Genomic DNA, 14,910 nt, shown 5'->3' on the forward strand with positions numbered 1-14,910 from the left:
GAACTCTTGAGTTGAATCTGGGCGTCCACATTTGTAATAGTAAACTGTATTGGGCTTTAATGGACCTATAACCACTTCATTAATTTGGCCGGATCGGTAGATCCTTAAGTAGTGGTACGACGACGATGTTCCATTAGCCGAGCCTTCGTATTTGCCAGAGACTGTGCCATATACAACACTCGGGAATGGTATGATTGGGTGTTTTGTTATCCATGATATTCTCATTTTATCTTGCCCGACCAGAGATATATGCACCTGAATTTATAATTGTAGTTAAACATCACGAACTCAATAGTAAGTAACTTGGAAACAAATTTTTAGCCAAAGTTTAAGATGTAAATAAAAACATGCATAAGATTTTAAAAAAAAAGTAATTAAAGTAAAAAATAGGAAAGTAACAAAGCGTACAAGCAAAACCGATGAGTGACGAAAGGATCTAACAGACACAAGACAAAGTTGGTGAATTTGCCGTGCTTTCATAGAACATATGTTAACATGTTAGGTGAGGATCTCTGAATAATTTTGCATTTAAACTGTGATTGACTACTGTGGAAACAAAATCTTATTTGAGTTACGGATGTGTATCATATATATCCCATATCATTTTTGATTTTTACAATTCAAATAGGATCATATAGAGGGGATGTTTCCTTGTAGGCACAATTATAATTAGCTATCTGACTGGGATTTAGTATAAATATATGGGTAACTAAGGTAATTAATTCTGTCAAGAAAATTATTTTTGGAGAGTGGAAATGCATGTCTTCAAAATGACACCCTCAAAGCCTCAAAATGTCTCCATTCAACGTTTTGTAATAATAAAATGCGTAAACAGTGTCCAATTCAATTAACATGTGTTTTTGTACAGTGTATATTGGTGTAAAATCACCCCTAATTATGACAAATGCTTCCGTGTAACAATTTTCTAAGACGATTAAGAAACTTAACAGATCTATTATTATAACACAGTTTTTACAATTTTTCTTGTGAGCAATATTTATTTTATGAAGGTCTAAGGAAAAAAAACTACAATATCCAAGATGCCGAAGGTACAGAGGTTTTCTTAAAATCCATGCTTATGTTTGAAAAACACACAAAGATCTAAAGAGTGAACGACATAACGTCTTGAGACTTGTCGTGTCAAAATCCTACTTTAAACGATTTACATAAGTAATATAAACAGAAAATACAGATTTGAATGTAAATTACCTGTTCGGGGAACGTAGGATCATCTTCGTTAGAAGGATGGATCACTATATTTTGGCGAGGACCCGGCCGATCATAAGACAAGACATTTTCGGCCAAAACAATAAGCACTATCGCCACCAAACCCCAAACCTTCACCATTCTAACGGTGAGAGATAGAGATGGGGAAAGAAGAATAGAACAAGGATGACCTTTGACAAAGAAAAAAAAAGAATGAATGGACATGGTGTTTATATACTAATCCTTTTTCTTTTCTTTTTTTAGTTTTGGGAAGTTTTGAAAATTGGGAAATGTATTTGACCCATAAAAAACTTAGTAATTTGTAAATGTGCATTAATTAAGAAAAAAATTGTGAAAGCAATTACAGATAACTCGAATTTGTCACATATTCGGAACCTACATGCATATAAATGATTCTATATTTGGGGGAGGGGGAAATATCTAAGGAAGGTGTATTCAATCTAATATTTATAAGTGATTTGAGTTTTTTGAATTTTTATATTTAAGGGAGGTGTATTCAATCTAATATTTCCAATTGATTTGAGTTTTACTGGATTTTTATATGATTTTAATGATTTTAGGGAAATTGATATGATCTATTATAAAATTATTTTAAATCTCACCTAAAATTATGCTATTTAGAGAAGTGTCTACAGTCAATTGGTTATAGTACCACCTCTGCGACCGATCTCACATGAATTCAAGTATCTAATAAAACAATGCATAACCTTATAAAAACTATTTACTTAAGACATTTATATTGCCTTTGAACTAAATAATAATTTAGAGAGAAGAAGATAATTACATTTCTTTTGCCATGTCAGGAAATTAAAATGTCACAATATTTATTCCATTTTATTTCAAATTATTTATTACTAGTATTAGACCCATACTACGTACGAGAAATTATTTTTTTGGTCGGAACGTACGGAAAATTATTTTTCTAACTTAAAAATGTTTGATTTTTAACAACTAATTATATTTAAAATGTTATTACTGTCAAATGAAATACCTAAACAAATAAAAAATAAATATTGGTCTCTAAAAAAATCATCGCATCATCACAAACATTGGAGGGGAAAAAACCTGTTGCATAAACAAAAGCCTTAATACGTGATGATGCATCTACCCATGTTTTAAAAACGAAAGTTTGTGCATCAAACAATAATACCAGCTAGCATCACCAAAAAACCATAAGTGAAAGTTCCACTCCTTTTACGACTCCCAACACTTGTGCTTTGTATCAACTATACGCTTTTAATCTGTTCTTAAGAATCATGGAGTAGTAGTTATACAAAATATCGTCAACAACATATGCATACTCCCACTTCTTAGAATTTAGAATCTCATCCATTTCACATCTTCTACCTTTAGACCTTAAACAAAGTTATTCGTTGGATCTCTTATGTAAATTTTACCCTCCACCACCACACAACCAGACTACGTTTGACCTATCTTCATGGCTGGCTTAGTCATTAGCCTCAAGCTCTCACATTTTTCTCTCTGTATTAAGCACCATGACCTTCTTTATCCTCCGATGACTAAACACTCTCCGATTACGTAGATTTTGTCGATGAGGGTGGGATTGTATCACAATAGGCCTAGGAATGAGGGAGACGGGCTGTACCGTATAAGACGTACGTACAATCAATGGCTAACACATTCGAAGTCACACCAAAACTGTAAAAACCATCCAAACCGTATATCTTTGAACCAACAGCAACAAAAGAAGTTTTGAATGTGTTTTGATCTCTGCAACAACAAACAGATATCAAAAACCACAACGAACATAAGAAAGAAGCTACCATTCAGCGAAAAAAAATCATCTATCTTAATTTTGATCCTTGAGTTTAATAGCGATTCCCTTACCATTCATATATACAAACTGTTAATAGTAAATAAACATATTTTCAACTCAAATGACTGCCAACAGAAAATCAGAACTTGTCCAGAATTAAACAGACCTTTTAGTTCTATCAAGCTCTTTCTCCAATCAAGCCTGCAACTCGCGCGCTCTGCTTCTTTTCTAGTCTTTGTATATGGAAGTCCCGATATGGCTTAACCATCTGATATGTATTCGCCTCTGCTGCAATAGATATCGCAATCTGCAAGAAAAAAAGGATTGAATCCTTTATGAAAAATTAACATAATAAACAAAACAGAAAAAAAAAAACAAAGAGAGAGAGTAACTAAAGATTGAAACTTACGTTTTTAGCCTTGATTTTTTTTTTTTTTTTGGTCTATTCTCTTTTCTTCATTCGACATCTCCTAAACTAATACAAAATTGAGAAATGGTCAGTTCACTTAAACATCATTTTCACACAATCTGATACTAACTATAGAGAAAAATATATGTCTCACGTTAGAAGCTTCTTTCTTGTAGGAGAAAGAGAAGTTGACGAAATGTTTTTTTTTTTTGGTAAAATTGATGAAATGTTTTGGATGAAATAAAATACAAAGAAAACAGAGAGACATACGGATAGGAAAAAAAATAGAATTGTAAGGACAATCCAACGCTGATTTCACATGGTTCTGCTTCCAGACTTATTTTGAAGGAAAGCTGTGTAAAATCTCAAGTGGCATAACTGGAGATTTGATTTTTTAATCTGAACCTATAAATCCACATGTCAATTCATAATTTTGAACACAGAAACTATTATGAAACTCAGAATTTGATGAATATACAAAACCACGATGAATAAACTAAGAGCCAAACTTGTGAAATCTGAAAACAGAAATTGTAAATAGAAAGACAAAGACAAAAAAACAATCAATCTCGATCTAGACAGCAATACTTACTTTTGGCTTTGTTGCCCATGTCCGTGAATATCAACATACACATCAATTTTGGAAATTCATTTTGTTCCATTCTTAGGAAGCGTAGAATTATAGATCGTAGGGAAGAAGGAGGTCAGTTTCAAAATATCTAATGTTTTTTTTATCCTCTCGTACATTTTTTTCAATAGATATATATGATGAGAAGGAAGTGGAAGTCGTGGATGGAGCAGTTTAATTTACCGATAAAACCTATTTCACACATCAGTAAGATTTTTTTCTTTTTTTCCTTTTCTCTTCTCTACACGATCATTTGAAAAAATTTTGATTTTTAAAAACAAAATAATTTTTTTTTTGATGTGGCTTAATCTTATTGGATAAAAGATTCTCTAAATTTGGCAAAATATAACAATTAATTTCTGTCTTTTTAAAATAATTAGATTTTCATATACAGACATTACTAATTATAAGGATACATCAACTATAAATTAGTCTTATTAATACCAAACTTTTAAAATTATCAATACAATAAAAACACCATATATTTCTCTCGAATACTTACAAATCAGCATTTTGGTTAAATACTAAGCTGCTTTGTTTACCAATAAAAACATTTCATTAATACAGCTCATATCTCTCGGCCAATAATAATTATTTTCTGTTCCGCATCAGCATTTCTAAATTTTTAGGAACTAACACATCATTTAAATTGTGTAACCAATTAAATTATAAGATAAACATCATCAATAATTTTAGAAAACACATGTTTAAATTTATAGAAAACAAATGTTTAAATTTATAGCCTAAATTTAAACTAAATTAAAAAATCATTTACAATTTTCAAAAATATAATAATATCAACTAAGTATATTATTAATCATTGTATGTCTATCAATATTTTCCAAAAATTAAAGTTTAAAATTATAGCTTAAATATAAATAAATTAGTAAATCATTTATAACTTTTAAAAATATGCTAATGTTAACCAAGTATAATAATTAAATCAATTCAACATAAGTATCATATTAGTAAAGTATAATATTAGTCAAATATAAATATAATACAAATAAAATACTAATATAATACAAATAGAATATAAATTAAGATTAACCACGAATAACACAAAACCAAACTAAAGTAAAACTATGTATGTGTATATTGACTTACATGGAATTATTATCAAACAAAACAAATAGATTTTTTTTTTTAAAAAAGAACAACAAATAGAATTAAATAACTTCTCTCAGAACAAAAAACTATATAAAAATTATGTGATTAAATTTGTATAAACTACAAAAATAATACACCATAAAATCAAGCTACATTAATATATCTCCCACAACAAGTAAATAAAATAAAGTTTGAGATTAGTGTTGATAGTGATTTTATATATAAGAACACCAACTAATGATAAATTGAACAATATTTAAGTTCCAGAATTGAAGGTTTTATATTTTAGTTTAAAATCAGTGACTTTACTTTGACAATCAACCTAATTGCTATGCTATTCAACATAAGTATAATAATATGCGAAAATGTTAGTAATACCTTTTTATAGATACTCTTTCTCAAAAATATCATTTTTTTTTTGTCATTTTCATTTTTGTCCTCTTTTGCATAATTACGATGTGTTAAATTGATTTTTTAGGTTTGGGTTTTCTATTTTACCTTAGGGTATAGTTTTAAGAAGTATGATTTAATATTTGGAGTCTAGAGTTTATAATTTAGTCATTTTGTATATTAAAAAAAACTGTATTATTAAAAATGGGCAATTAGAGAAGTATATTTGCAAAAAGGTATTGAAAAATGGTATTTTTACAAATGCCTAATAATATTAAATAATACACAAAATGAGACTAAAGTAAAAATATGTCTATGTACTTTTACAAATAATAAATTTTATAACAACAAAAAAAATACTATATAACAATTATGTGGTTAAATTTGTATAAACTGCAAAAAAAAAAAAACACCACAAATTCAAACTACACTAATATATGTCTCACAAAAGGTAAATAAAAAATAAAAACATACATTAAGTTTAGTTAGGCTATTTGTGATTTCTCTATTTTTTTTAATTTTATTAGTATATTTTTATATCTTATTATTGGATAAACCACTGTTTATACAATTAATCTAATTTTGAAAATATATATATATATTTTTCAATAATTTGATATAGTATCCTAGCATAGGGAGGGTCTAACTTAGTAATTATAAATTTAAAAATCACATCGAAAATTGGGTGGAATTGTGTACGACGTCTCGAATGAGGTACGTCGTCATATGTTTCCTCCAGTGCTCCATTAACTTAAATTTTAGATTTATCATTTTTCCAACTAATCCTCCCATACATAGTTATGCTTTGTAAGTATCACCACTTCTAAATTTCTAATGGTAGTAATCAAATCAGATTAAACAACAACAAAATCAAAGTCAATATTATGAATTTTTTTTGGTTCATTGGTACGTAAATTTGACTTAAATAATATAATCCGAATTTTGCAATCCACCAAAGTTTTTTAATTTTAGAATCATATGTTATACAACTACTAATACGATATTTCCCAGCAGAGATCTCATAATCACACGTACGTCAAAAAAAAACAAAAACTCATTCGTAACAGATTTATAAATACATCAAGAATCACTTGAGATTAAAACGTAGGAGTGATTCTAATGAGAAGTCCCGGGAAAAGATCATCGTGGTCATGTATATGAGGATTCCCTTCAACGATGTAAGGATCTCCACACTTCTCACTTATCGTCTGTAACGTCTCTCCTTCTTTCACCTCATATATCTCATCGCATGCTGGCCGTCGATCAGGATATCCGGCGATCATCATCGACGGCTGTTGTTTCTGCATGATCTCCGTGGAACCCTCCTCTACTACGTGGAAGAAGTTCATCAATAGCATCATGGCAGCAAACACCGTGCAGTACCAAGAGAACTTCTCTGCTACTACCATGGAAGAACTCTTACCCATTCTGAAATCTCTTAAGGGATTTGTTTCAAGGGAAAGATTTGGTGATTATACGAGAAGGGTTTTGTGGATTGATATATATGTTGTATTAGATGTGTGTATGGATTAAGTTTGATTAGAAAAAGATTATATGTTGTTGGAGTTGGTATGAATATTGGCGGGAGTTGAGACGGTTGATAGTTAATGTTGCAGGTTCTTTTTGTGTTAGGTGACTTGTCTTTGAATCCTTCCCGTTCATCTCTTAATTACTACTAGACAAATACTCTAATTTAAGTTTAAATAATTAAGTTGACCAAATGGTTGTGAATAATCCAATTTTTAAATCTAGACTAAACACGTCTATATAGTATCCGCTAATATTTATCTACTGTATATTTAAATTACAAAAACGTTTAGTGCTCTAAATATATTTTTTTTGAATAAATGTTAAATTATATTCAAAATAAACTGCGGCAGCGTTCTGTTTAAAACATGATAATTGGAAATTTTCAAAAAATATGTGTTCTAAATATAGAAGATCAAAGTAATAGTTTACTAAGGGAACTTTACAAAGAAATTGTGTATATATTTTTTTCACATTATAAAAGATTTTCTTAAATGCTACTTCAAAGTTCAAATCAAATATTTGCTAAAGATCACATGAGGTTCTTACAATCAACTAAATCTCCATCATATTGAATAGAACACCATCCATGGGCCAAGCCCAATCAAGCTAAAAGATGCAAAGTTTTCCTAACAAATTATCTAAAAAGAAAGTAGGTAAAAGCTTCTCTTTTTTTTTTTTTTTTACAATCAAAAGCTTATTTTATTTAAATTGAAAAGAGAGCCTATCATAGTAATATGATCTTATGAGATCAGCTATCTGTGACCAGATTTTATTATATCAGCTCTATATGTTATTTCAAAATATTTCGTTAAATCTTCTATATATGACGATCCTGATCAACTACTATCATAATATGAAACTTTTGTTTTCTTCTCCAACTAAAATATGTATTTTGTTGCCCATAGCTCTAAGGATAAAAGTATGGCACGTGTTGATAAGTAGCTTCGTTGGACAGTACTACTAGTACTATATATGATGTTGTAGTTTAATCTAATTGAATAGAAATAGAGGAAGATAAGCTAGAAAGAGTGTACTATTGGGATAAAGAGAAAGGCTGGACTTCCATTTTGGCTCCTCTTCCTTCCAGCCTGTTCTTACAAATCTTTATCTTTACACACATTTTTTCTACTTCCCTAATTACATTAAAATTATTAATTAACTATAATTAACATCATTTTACAAACTACTTACAATTGATAAAATATTCGATATAAGAGTATAAAAAAAATTGAGACATTTCTAGTTGATATTGGCTAATGCCAACCTTGGGCCAAATGCCTACTTGTTGGGATTATAGTATTTAATATCGCCTCGTTTTTACTCCTCATGTTGTATTGCCTCGTGTCATGCCTCCACTTGCCCGTCACTCGTTTCCTTCCTCCTTTATCGTCGCTTCACTTATCATCACTCGTTTTTGATAGTTGCAATTTTTGATTATTTTTTGATAGTTGCAATTTTTGATTATTTTCCATTCTACTTTTCTTACGATTTACATATTTTCTGGTAACATCTCCTCTATTATTGATTAAACTTAAGATAAATCATACTTAAACTTTAATTTTGATGTGACAGCTTCTAGTGTTTAGATGCATGTTTCACATTGTGTATTCTCTCATTCTTGTAGTTTAGACGAATCAAAAAATAATGGAAACGTGATTTGAGGATAAAATAGTGTTTGCATTTAAACATGAGAAATACTTAGGTTCACTCCTAAGGTGAATCTTGTTGTTCACTTCTTCCTTTTCAATCAATCAGAATCTTCTATATATTATTTTGTTTAAAAAAATAAATCAAAATTAAATTAAAAAGCTATACATATTAAGAAAACAAATTCTGTATAATTTTTTTTAAGAAAAGTTAAATATTGACTTGGTTTAAATTTTACAATTAAAATAAAATGATGTATCAGTTTGGATTTACAAATAAGGTGATTAGGGTTTAGATTTTACAATTAATTCAAACAAAATTATATATCGGTTTGGGTTTACAAATGAAGTGGTTAGAGTTTAGATTTTATAATTAAAACAAAATTATATGTCGGTTGGGTTTATAAATGAGATGGTTAGGGTTTAGATTTTATAAGTAGAACGAAATTATATGTCGGTTTGGGTTTACAAATGAGATGGTTAGGGTTTAGATTTTACAATCAGAAGGAAATTATATGTCGGTTTGGGTTTACAAATGAGATGGTTAGGGTTTAGATTTTACAATTAGAACGAAATTATATATTGGTTTGAGTTTATAAATAAGCGGTTGAAGTTTTTAATTTTATAATAATATATATAGATTTTGTTTTCTTATTTTGTAAGAAAGTGAATAAATAAGTTCTTAAATGTATTATGAGATGTTATATTTTCATTGGCTAAAATAAAAATAAAGAGAAGTGAACAAAATGGTTTAAATAACCGAAAAATTGTTTTAAACATGCATCTTAGAAAGGTTTAAATAACTAGTCACTAATGTATTTGTTGAAGTTTGTCGAATCGAATGTTTGTTAGTTATTTGCAATGCGATTTTTTTTTTTAAGTATAAAATAAAACCAGTACTTATCTCATCATCTTCTACATCACATTCCGATATCATATTGGATGGATGCTTTCACCTAATGAAAATAATTATTTAAAACAAAAATAAAGTCTGAAGACACAAATAATTGTTCGTTCCCCTACTAATAAACATTCTAAACAATTATCTTGTGATATTTAAATCGTAATTAACCAAACCCAATCAACGGCTTGCGTACATCATTTCCCCACTTCCAAAGTATCAAATTGATCATTATTAGAGGTTTTAATAATACCTTAGAAACATGATCAAAAATATTACTCGACCGTCCAAATTTGTTTCCCAACCGAAAAAAAAATGTAATACTACTAGAAACGACGATTGGTAAGATTAAAATCCCAAGTTGACAAAAGAGAAAAGATCTCAAGTGGGTCCTTCTTCTTCTTCTTTACAAAGGTATTATATCTATCAAACACGTTATGACTTTCACACGGTCCGAAAGTTTGACCCCATATATAATTGAGTTTTCTTTTCTTTTTTTTTTCTTGTAGGGGAAAGAGCATTTATTTTTGTTCGTAGAAAATGAAAAATCAACCGTAAACTAAAAGTAAAACCAGAATACTGTATATACTAGTAATACGAAAAAAATATACAATAAAATGACACCAACATGACGACATTTTAAAAATCAATCAAAAATATAAAAAGATATGATTGTTTTCCCAATAGTGCAATTTCATTACCGGTAATAATAGATAATTAGTTTTTCATTACAACCACTAATTAGATTATACTAGTTCCAAACATACATTTTAGTTAATAAATAACTCAAAACATAAAAATAATATAAAAAAAAACCGTTAATAATTTTTGCTATTTAACTGTTTCAGCAAGCAGCGTCTGCGTCGTCGTCGTCTATCTCTATTCGCCGTAGTTTCCTTCTCTCTCTCTCTCTCTCTCTCTCTCTCTCTGTTTATAACTTTTATATTTTTCTCTTCCCAATAGTTTCATCATCGATCACTGAAACTTCTCTTATCTCAAGAACAGGTAAAGCTCTCTCTCTCTCCTCATCTCCTTCTTTTTCTCACCTCTCTCTCTCTCTCTCTCTTTCTTTCTTTTTGATAAAACTTTTTCGCATCTTTCTTTGTTTCATTTCTGTTTTTTTTTTCTACTTTTGGTTGCCGAGAGAAAACAGAGGAAACTTTATCTTTTCTCGGTGACCAGAACCGGTTCGTTTTTTTTTTTTTTTCTGTTTATTTCTCGTCTTTCTTTAATTTCTGTAGATTTGTTAAACTAATCAAATCTTTTTACGTTTTTTTTTACAGATACTTCTTTAAAAAAATATTTCAACGACGAGCCTTTGATCATCGACGATATTAAAGAAAGATCTTATGGCGGAAGAGCATCGATGTCAAACACCAGAAAGCAACCGTCTCTGTGTTAACAACTGTGGCTTCCTCGGCAGCTCCGCCACCATGAATCTTTGTTCCAATTGCTACGGCGATCTCTGCCTCAAACAACAACAACAACAACAATCCTCCTCCTCCTCCTCCATCAACAAATCCACCGTCGATTCTTCTCCTCTCTCCGTTTCACCTCCGTCGTCATCGGAAGAGATCGCCTCCGTCTCTTCTTCTTCTTCTTCTTCTTCTCCTCAGATCATCATCCCTACTCTCCTCCAAAATCCTTCACCCAAGCTAGACATACCGGAGAAAAAACCGCCGAACCGATGCACGACGTGTAGGAAACGGGTCGGGTTAACAGGATTCAATTGCCGGTGCGGTACGACGTTTTGTGGTGCTCATAGGTACCCGGAGGTACACGGATGCACCTACGATTTCAAATCGGCTGGGCGTGAGGAGATCGCTAAAGCGAATCCTTTGGTTAAAGCAGCTAAGCTTCAGAAGATTTGAGAGATGAGATCTGAACCGTTCGTTTGCGAATGCGTTGACTTTTCCTCCCTCCGAGTCTTTCCCCAAAAACGCGCATTGGCTCCGCCTCCGCTCCCCTCCCCTCCTTCCTTCCTCCCGACACAAAAAAAAAAACAAAAACAAAATTACCCGATGGTGTTGATTTGATCTCAGCCGTTCGATTGGGTTTTTTATATATATATATTATTGTATAAGATTTTTATGTATTTTTAAAAATATTAGTATCAATCAAAAGGGACACGTGTCATGTGGTTTTAGGATGGAGACGCTTTCGCTTTCCTTAATTTTAATTTCTCCTTTTCTTCTCTCTCTGAAAGAAATAAAAGATTATTCGCGTTGGCTTTTTCATTTTTTTTATTTTTATTTTATTGTGTAGCTTTTCGCGTGTACAAAGTTTTTTTTTTTTATTCACATTCGCAACCACAAAAGATGATATAGGAGTATGGGTGGATTTTAGAGCTTACCATCTAAAACGATTTTGATCGACGACAATGTGATGATGCTCTAGGGCTTTCAAACGATAATTCATCCGCAATAACTGACATCTCGTCGTTGTTTCTATGCCACGACCAGTGTGCTCGTTTATTGTCTGTGATCTTTAATCTCCCATGTCCAAAACTCGATTCACGGAATGCCGACAAAGGTGACTGTGGCTTATGGAACCTGTTTATTTTAAAGTTTTTGCTTATACAAACCAGTTTTAAATTAACCAAAACAATTTTTAATTGGGTGGAAAAACATAGTGTATAACTTAGATTAGTAATTAATTATTATTAGTGGGAGGTGACATACCGTAAAGCAAGACCTTCTAGGTTGCCTCCGTCACCTATGGTTATGTACATTGGTCCACATGGGTCGGCTTTCTTGTTGTATACCGGCTTCTACATCATTCATAATTTGCAATTAATAAAGTAAAAGAGTCGGTTTTTTAAAAAAATTTACTAAGCATGAATATCAAACGATATTAAGTACGAAAATATTTTCCCTACATAATATTGGTAACAATTAATTAACCGTATAATTATGAGAAACGGCATATATGCATGCAAGTATAGTTCACATGATTTCTAAAACAGTAAACCACTAAATAAAATCATACATAAATTCATTCCGTAAAAGTATTGACAATAATATTTAAGTTGAAAACATGTGTACTTGACAATATTTACTTCATTCTAGCCATTAAATTTTTTAAAAATAAGTTATTGATGATGGGAGGTACTTACGAAACGTTCATAGGTATGAACGTGGCCGGCAAAGACGATATCTACTTGAGCACGATAGAGCAAACTCTCAAGGGCCTTTCTCATTTTCTCTCCAGAACCATAATGCGCCTTGTTTGTGCTGTACCATGGTGCGTGCATCACCGCCACCAACCACGGCGTCTTTTTACGGTCAACCTCCCTCACACACACACACAAAAAAAAAAATACTTTTCAAGAAATAGAGAAACAGTTGAATTCAAGTTTATTATGATTTTTTTTTTCAAGAACTAAAACATAATGATCTCATGTAAAAATCCAGACTAGTCTTCGCAATGACTAACTTAGAAATGTTACAAACAAATAGCGCAAAAGTTCATTTATATCCCAACTAGTTACCTTTCTTAAATCGGCATGGAGCCACTTATACTGATCTGAGTGGGAGTCAAAGGGGGTGTAAGAACCAAGCATAACCGTGTGAACGCCGGCTACATCAAAAGAATAGTAAAGATTGGAGCGAGAGAGGCTCTCAGCGTGAGGCATGAGCCATCGCGCATTATATGACTTGAAGCTTATGTGTTCTTCGATCGGGAAAGACTCGATCTCGTGGTTTCCCTCCGTGACCATCCATGGGCGGGTGCTAGCCAGTGTCTCTAAGAGGCGGCCAAAGGAGTCCCAAAGTGGCTGGTGGGTGTCTGCGTAGGAGAGGTCACCGGGAAGTAGGAAGACATCAAAATCCCGTTTCATCATCTGATCTAACGTCCTTATTGTCCAATCGGTTTGGCCTAAGTCACCTTCATTTTCCCATCAATAACCGGTGTTTTCGTAAGTAATCATTATTAGTGTTCACTTTAGGAATCACAAAAAACTATCATCAACTCAACCCCACTACTAACATTTGAGTTAAAACCAACATGCACGGACAATCAACAATAGATAGAAGAAAAAGATGAGACGTGTATAAAACTATAAAAGCTTGAGATTATATTTGGCGTATACTTAAAAACAAATAAACTCCAACGAGAAAGTTGTGGACATGTATAAAAAGTGGAATACATGTAATTACTTCCCGCACGGTTTGCATGCTATTGCATAAAGATATTTAGTCAAATATTTGGTTATATAGGTAGAATTAATCCTATATATAGACTAATAATCTATATGGTCTGTCTCCGTCTCTGATAATTCATTTGAACTAATTAAAATATGACTAATTGATTATAACAATTTATGATCAGATTCGGTATGTCCGAACGATCATATGACTATATGGACCAATCAGCGGTCAACGGCCACATAGGCAATTAGACCTTCCACGTTCCAAAAAGGGACATCCTATGCACCAGTCTTAAAAAAATCTTGAACCCCAATCAATGACAAAACAGTGAGAAAATGAAGAGTAGACACAGTTAGAGAAGGAACTATTTATTACCAGCTACAGCGAATTCTATAGGAAATTTGGATGGAGGGGTTTTGAAAGAATATTCGTCACCGTGGCCTCCGCAACGGTAATAGTATTTGGTGTTGGGTTGAAGAGGACCAATCTTGACATGGTGGATCTTTCCGGAACTGTAAAAGAAGAATCTGTAAGAAGTGGATTCTCCGGAGGTTTTTCTGTCGTACTTTTTCGGACGTTTACCATACTCCACCATCGATGCCACATGCTTGTCGTCTGTAATGTATGTTACCCTCATGTGGTCTTTACCCGCCAATGATACGTGCACCTATAATTAATATATGATCAATGCAACGTTAAACCAATACACAACTTTATTTTTGGTTAACAAGAGAAACTAATTTTAGAGGCTAATTTTATGTCCTATCATGGACGCAAGAGATAGGCCATGCATTGGCAGCAGAACCCGTACGTTTCAAATGGTTCGCTCGTATAAATGCAACAAAGAGGACATTGAGAAAATTTGAACGCCCGTGTGAGACAATGAAGAGGGGACGAGGCGGCTGGCGGGTGAAGTTCGAATCATAGTTAGCTTGACATACAAACGGAGAAAAGAAGAAGAGAGTAAAGCTAATTAAAAGACCAAAGATTTTCATCTTCTTAAATTTGAAAGAGTAGATGAAGCTGAAGGAGAAGAAGTTGTGACGGATTGATCAAATATTTGAAGAGATCGATGGATGTTTCAAGTTTGTTTATACAACTCGTCAAGTCACACAGTTTGTTTTTTTTTTTTTTTTTTTTTTTT

At 31.8% G+C, this 14,910-nt stretch overlaps 4 protein-coding genes across 5 annotated transcripts in view; 1 reads left to right on the top strand and 3 right to left on the bottom strand.

Moving 5' to 3' along the window:
• The window catches only part of LOC104781128 (probable purple acid phosphatase 20), a 4,025-nt gene extending 2,639 nt beyond the window's left edge, over positions 1–1,386 (bottom strand). Inside the window, 2 exon segments of the mRNA XM_010505721.2 lie at positions 66–255; positions 1,210–1,386. Of these exon segments, the coding sequence (XP_010504023.1) occupies positions 66–255; positions 1,210–1,347 (328 nt within the window). The 5' untranslated portion in view covers positions 1,348–1,386.
• Positions 6,463–7,023, bottom strand: LOC104781129. Its single transcript, XM_010505722.2, has one exon. It carries the CDS (start codon positions 6,966–6,968, stop codon positions 6,639–6,641), a length of 330 nt encoding a protein of 109 aa, XP_010504024.1. The 5' UTR covers positions 6,969–7,023; the 3' UTR covers positions 6,463–6,638.
• On the top strand, positions 10,475–11,850 carry LOC104781132 (zinc finger A20 and AN1 domain-containing stress-associated protein 6-like). 2 transcript variants are annotated; one of them, XM_010505724.1, is made up of 2 exons: positions 10,475–10,623; positions 10,902–11,850. In XM_010505724.1, exon 2 carries the CDS (start codon positions 10,968–10,970, stop codon positions 11,487–11,489), a length of 522 nt encoding a protein of 173 aa, XP_010504026.1. In that variant the 5' UTR covers positions 10,475–10,623; positions 10,902–10,967; the 3' UTR covers positions 11,490–11,850. The 2 variants fall into 2 exon arrangements, with proteins under 2 accessions (XP_010504026.1, XP_010504027.1); XM_010505725.1 differs by lacking the exon at positions 10,475–10,623 and adding an exon at positions 10,672–10,805.
• LOC104781130 (purple acid phosphatase 21-like) lies at positions 11,506–14,761 on the bottom strand. The gene is made up of 6 exons (XM_010505723.1): positions 14,618–14,761; positions 14,142–14,433; positions 13,109–13,503; positions 12,734–12,907; positions 12,300–12,388; positions 11,506–12,170 (listed from the first exon to the last, which is right to left on the bottom strand). Exons 1-6 carry the CDS (start codon positions 14,759–14,761, stop codon positions 11,975–11,977), a joined length of 1,290 nt encoding a protein of 429 aa, XP_010504025.1. The 3' UTR covers positions 11,506–11,974.

Source organism: Camelina sativa, chromosome 4 (assembly GCF_000633955.1).
Source record: "Camelina sativa cultivar DH55 chromosome 4, Cs, whole genome shotgun sequence".
Taxonomy (NCBI): domain Eukaryota; kingdom Viridiplantae; phylum Streptophyta; class Magnoliopsida; order Brassicales; family Brassicaceae; genus Camelina; species Camelina sativa.

What these genes read in the sequence shown, in the direction of transcription:
- LOC104781129 (XM_010505722.2), bottom strand. Translation starts at nt 6,968, where the DNA reads ATGGGTAAGAGTTCTTCCATGGTAGTAGCAGAGAAGTTCTCTTGGTAC.
- LOC104781132 (XM_010505724.1), top strand. Translation starts at nt 10,968, where the DNA reads ATGGCGGAAGAGCATCGATGTCAAACACCAGAAAGCAACCGTCTCTGT.
- LOC104781130 (XM_010505723.1), bottom strand. Translation starts at nt 14,761, where the DNA reads ATGAAAATCTTTGGTCTTTTAATTAGCTTTACTCTCTTCTTCTTTTCT. An exon ending in TTCATACCTATGAACGTTTC is followed by an intron (nt 12,389 to 12,733) that starts GTAAGTACCTCC and finishes TGAATGATGTAG; the next exon opens with AAGCCGGTATACAACAAGAA. An exon ending in CTAGAAGGTCTTGCTTTACG is followed by an intron (nt 12,171 to 12,299) that starts GTATGTCACCTC and finishes TAAAATAAACAG; the next exon opens with GTTCCATAAGCCACAGTCAC.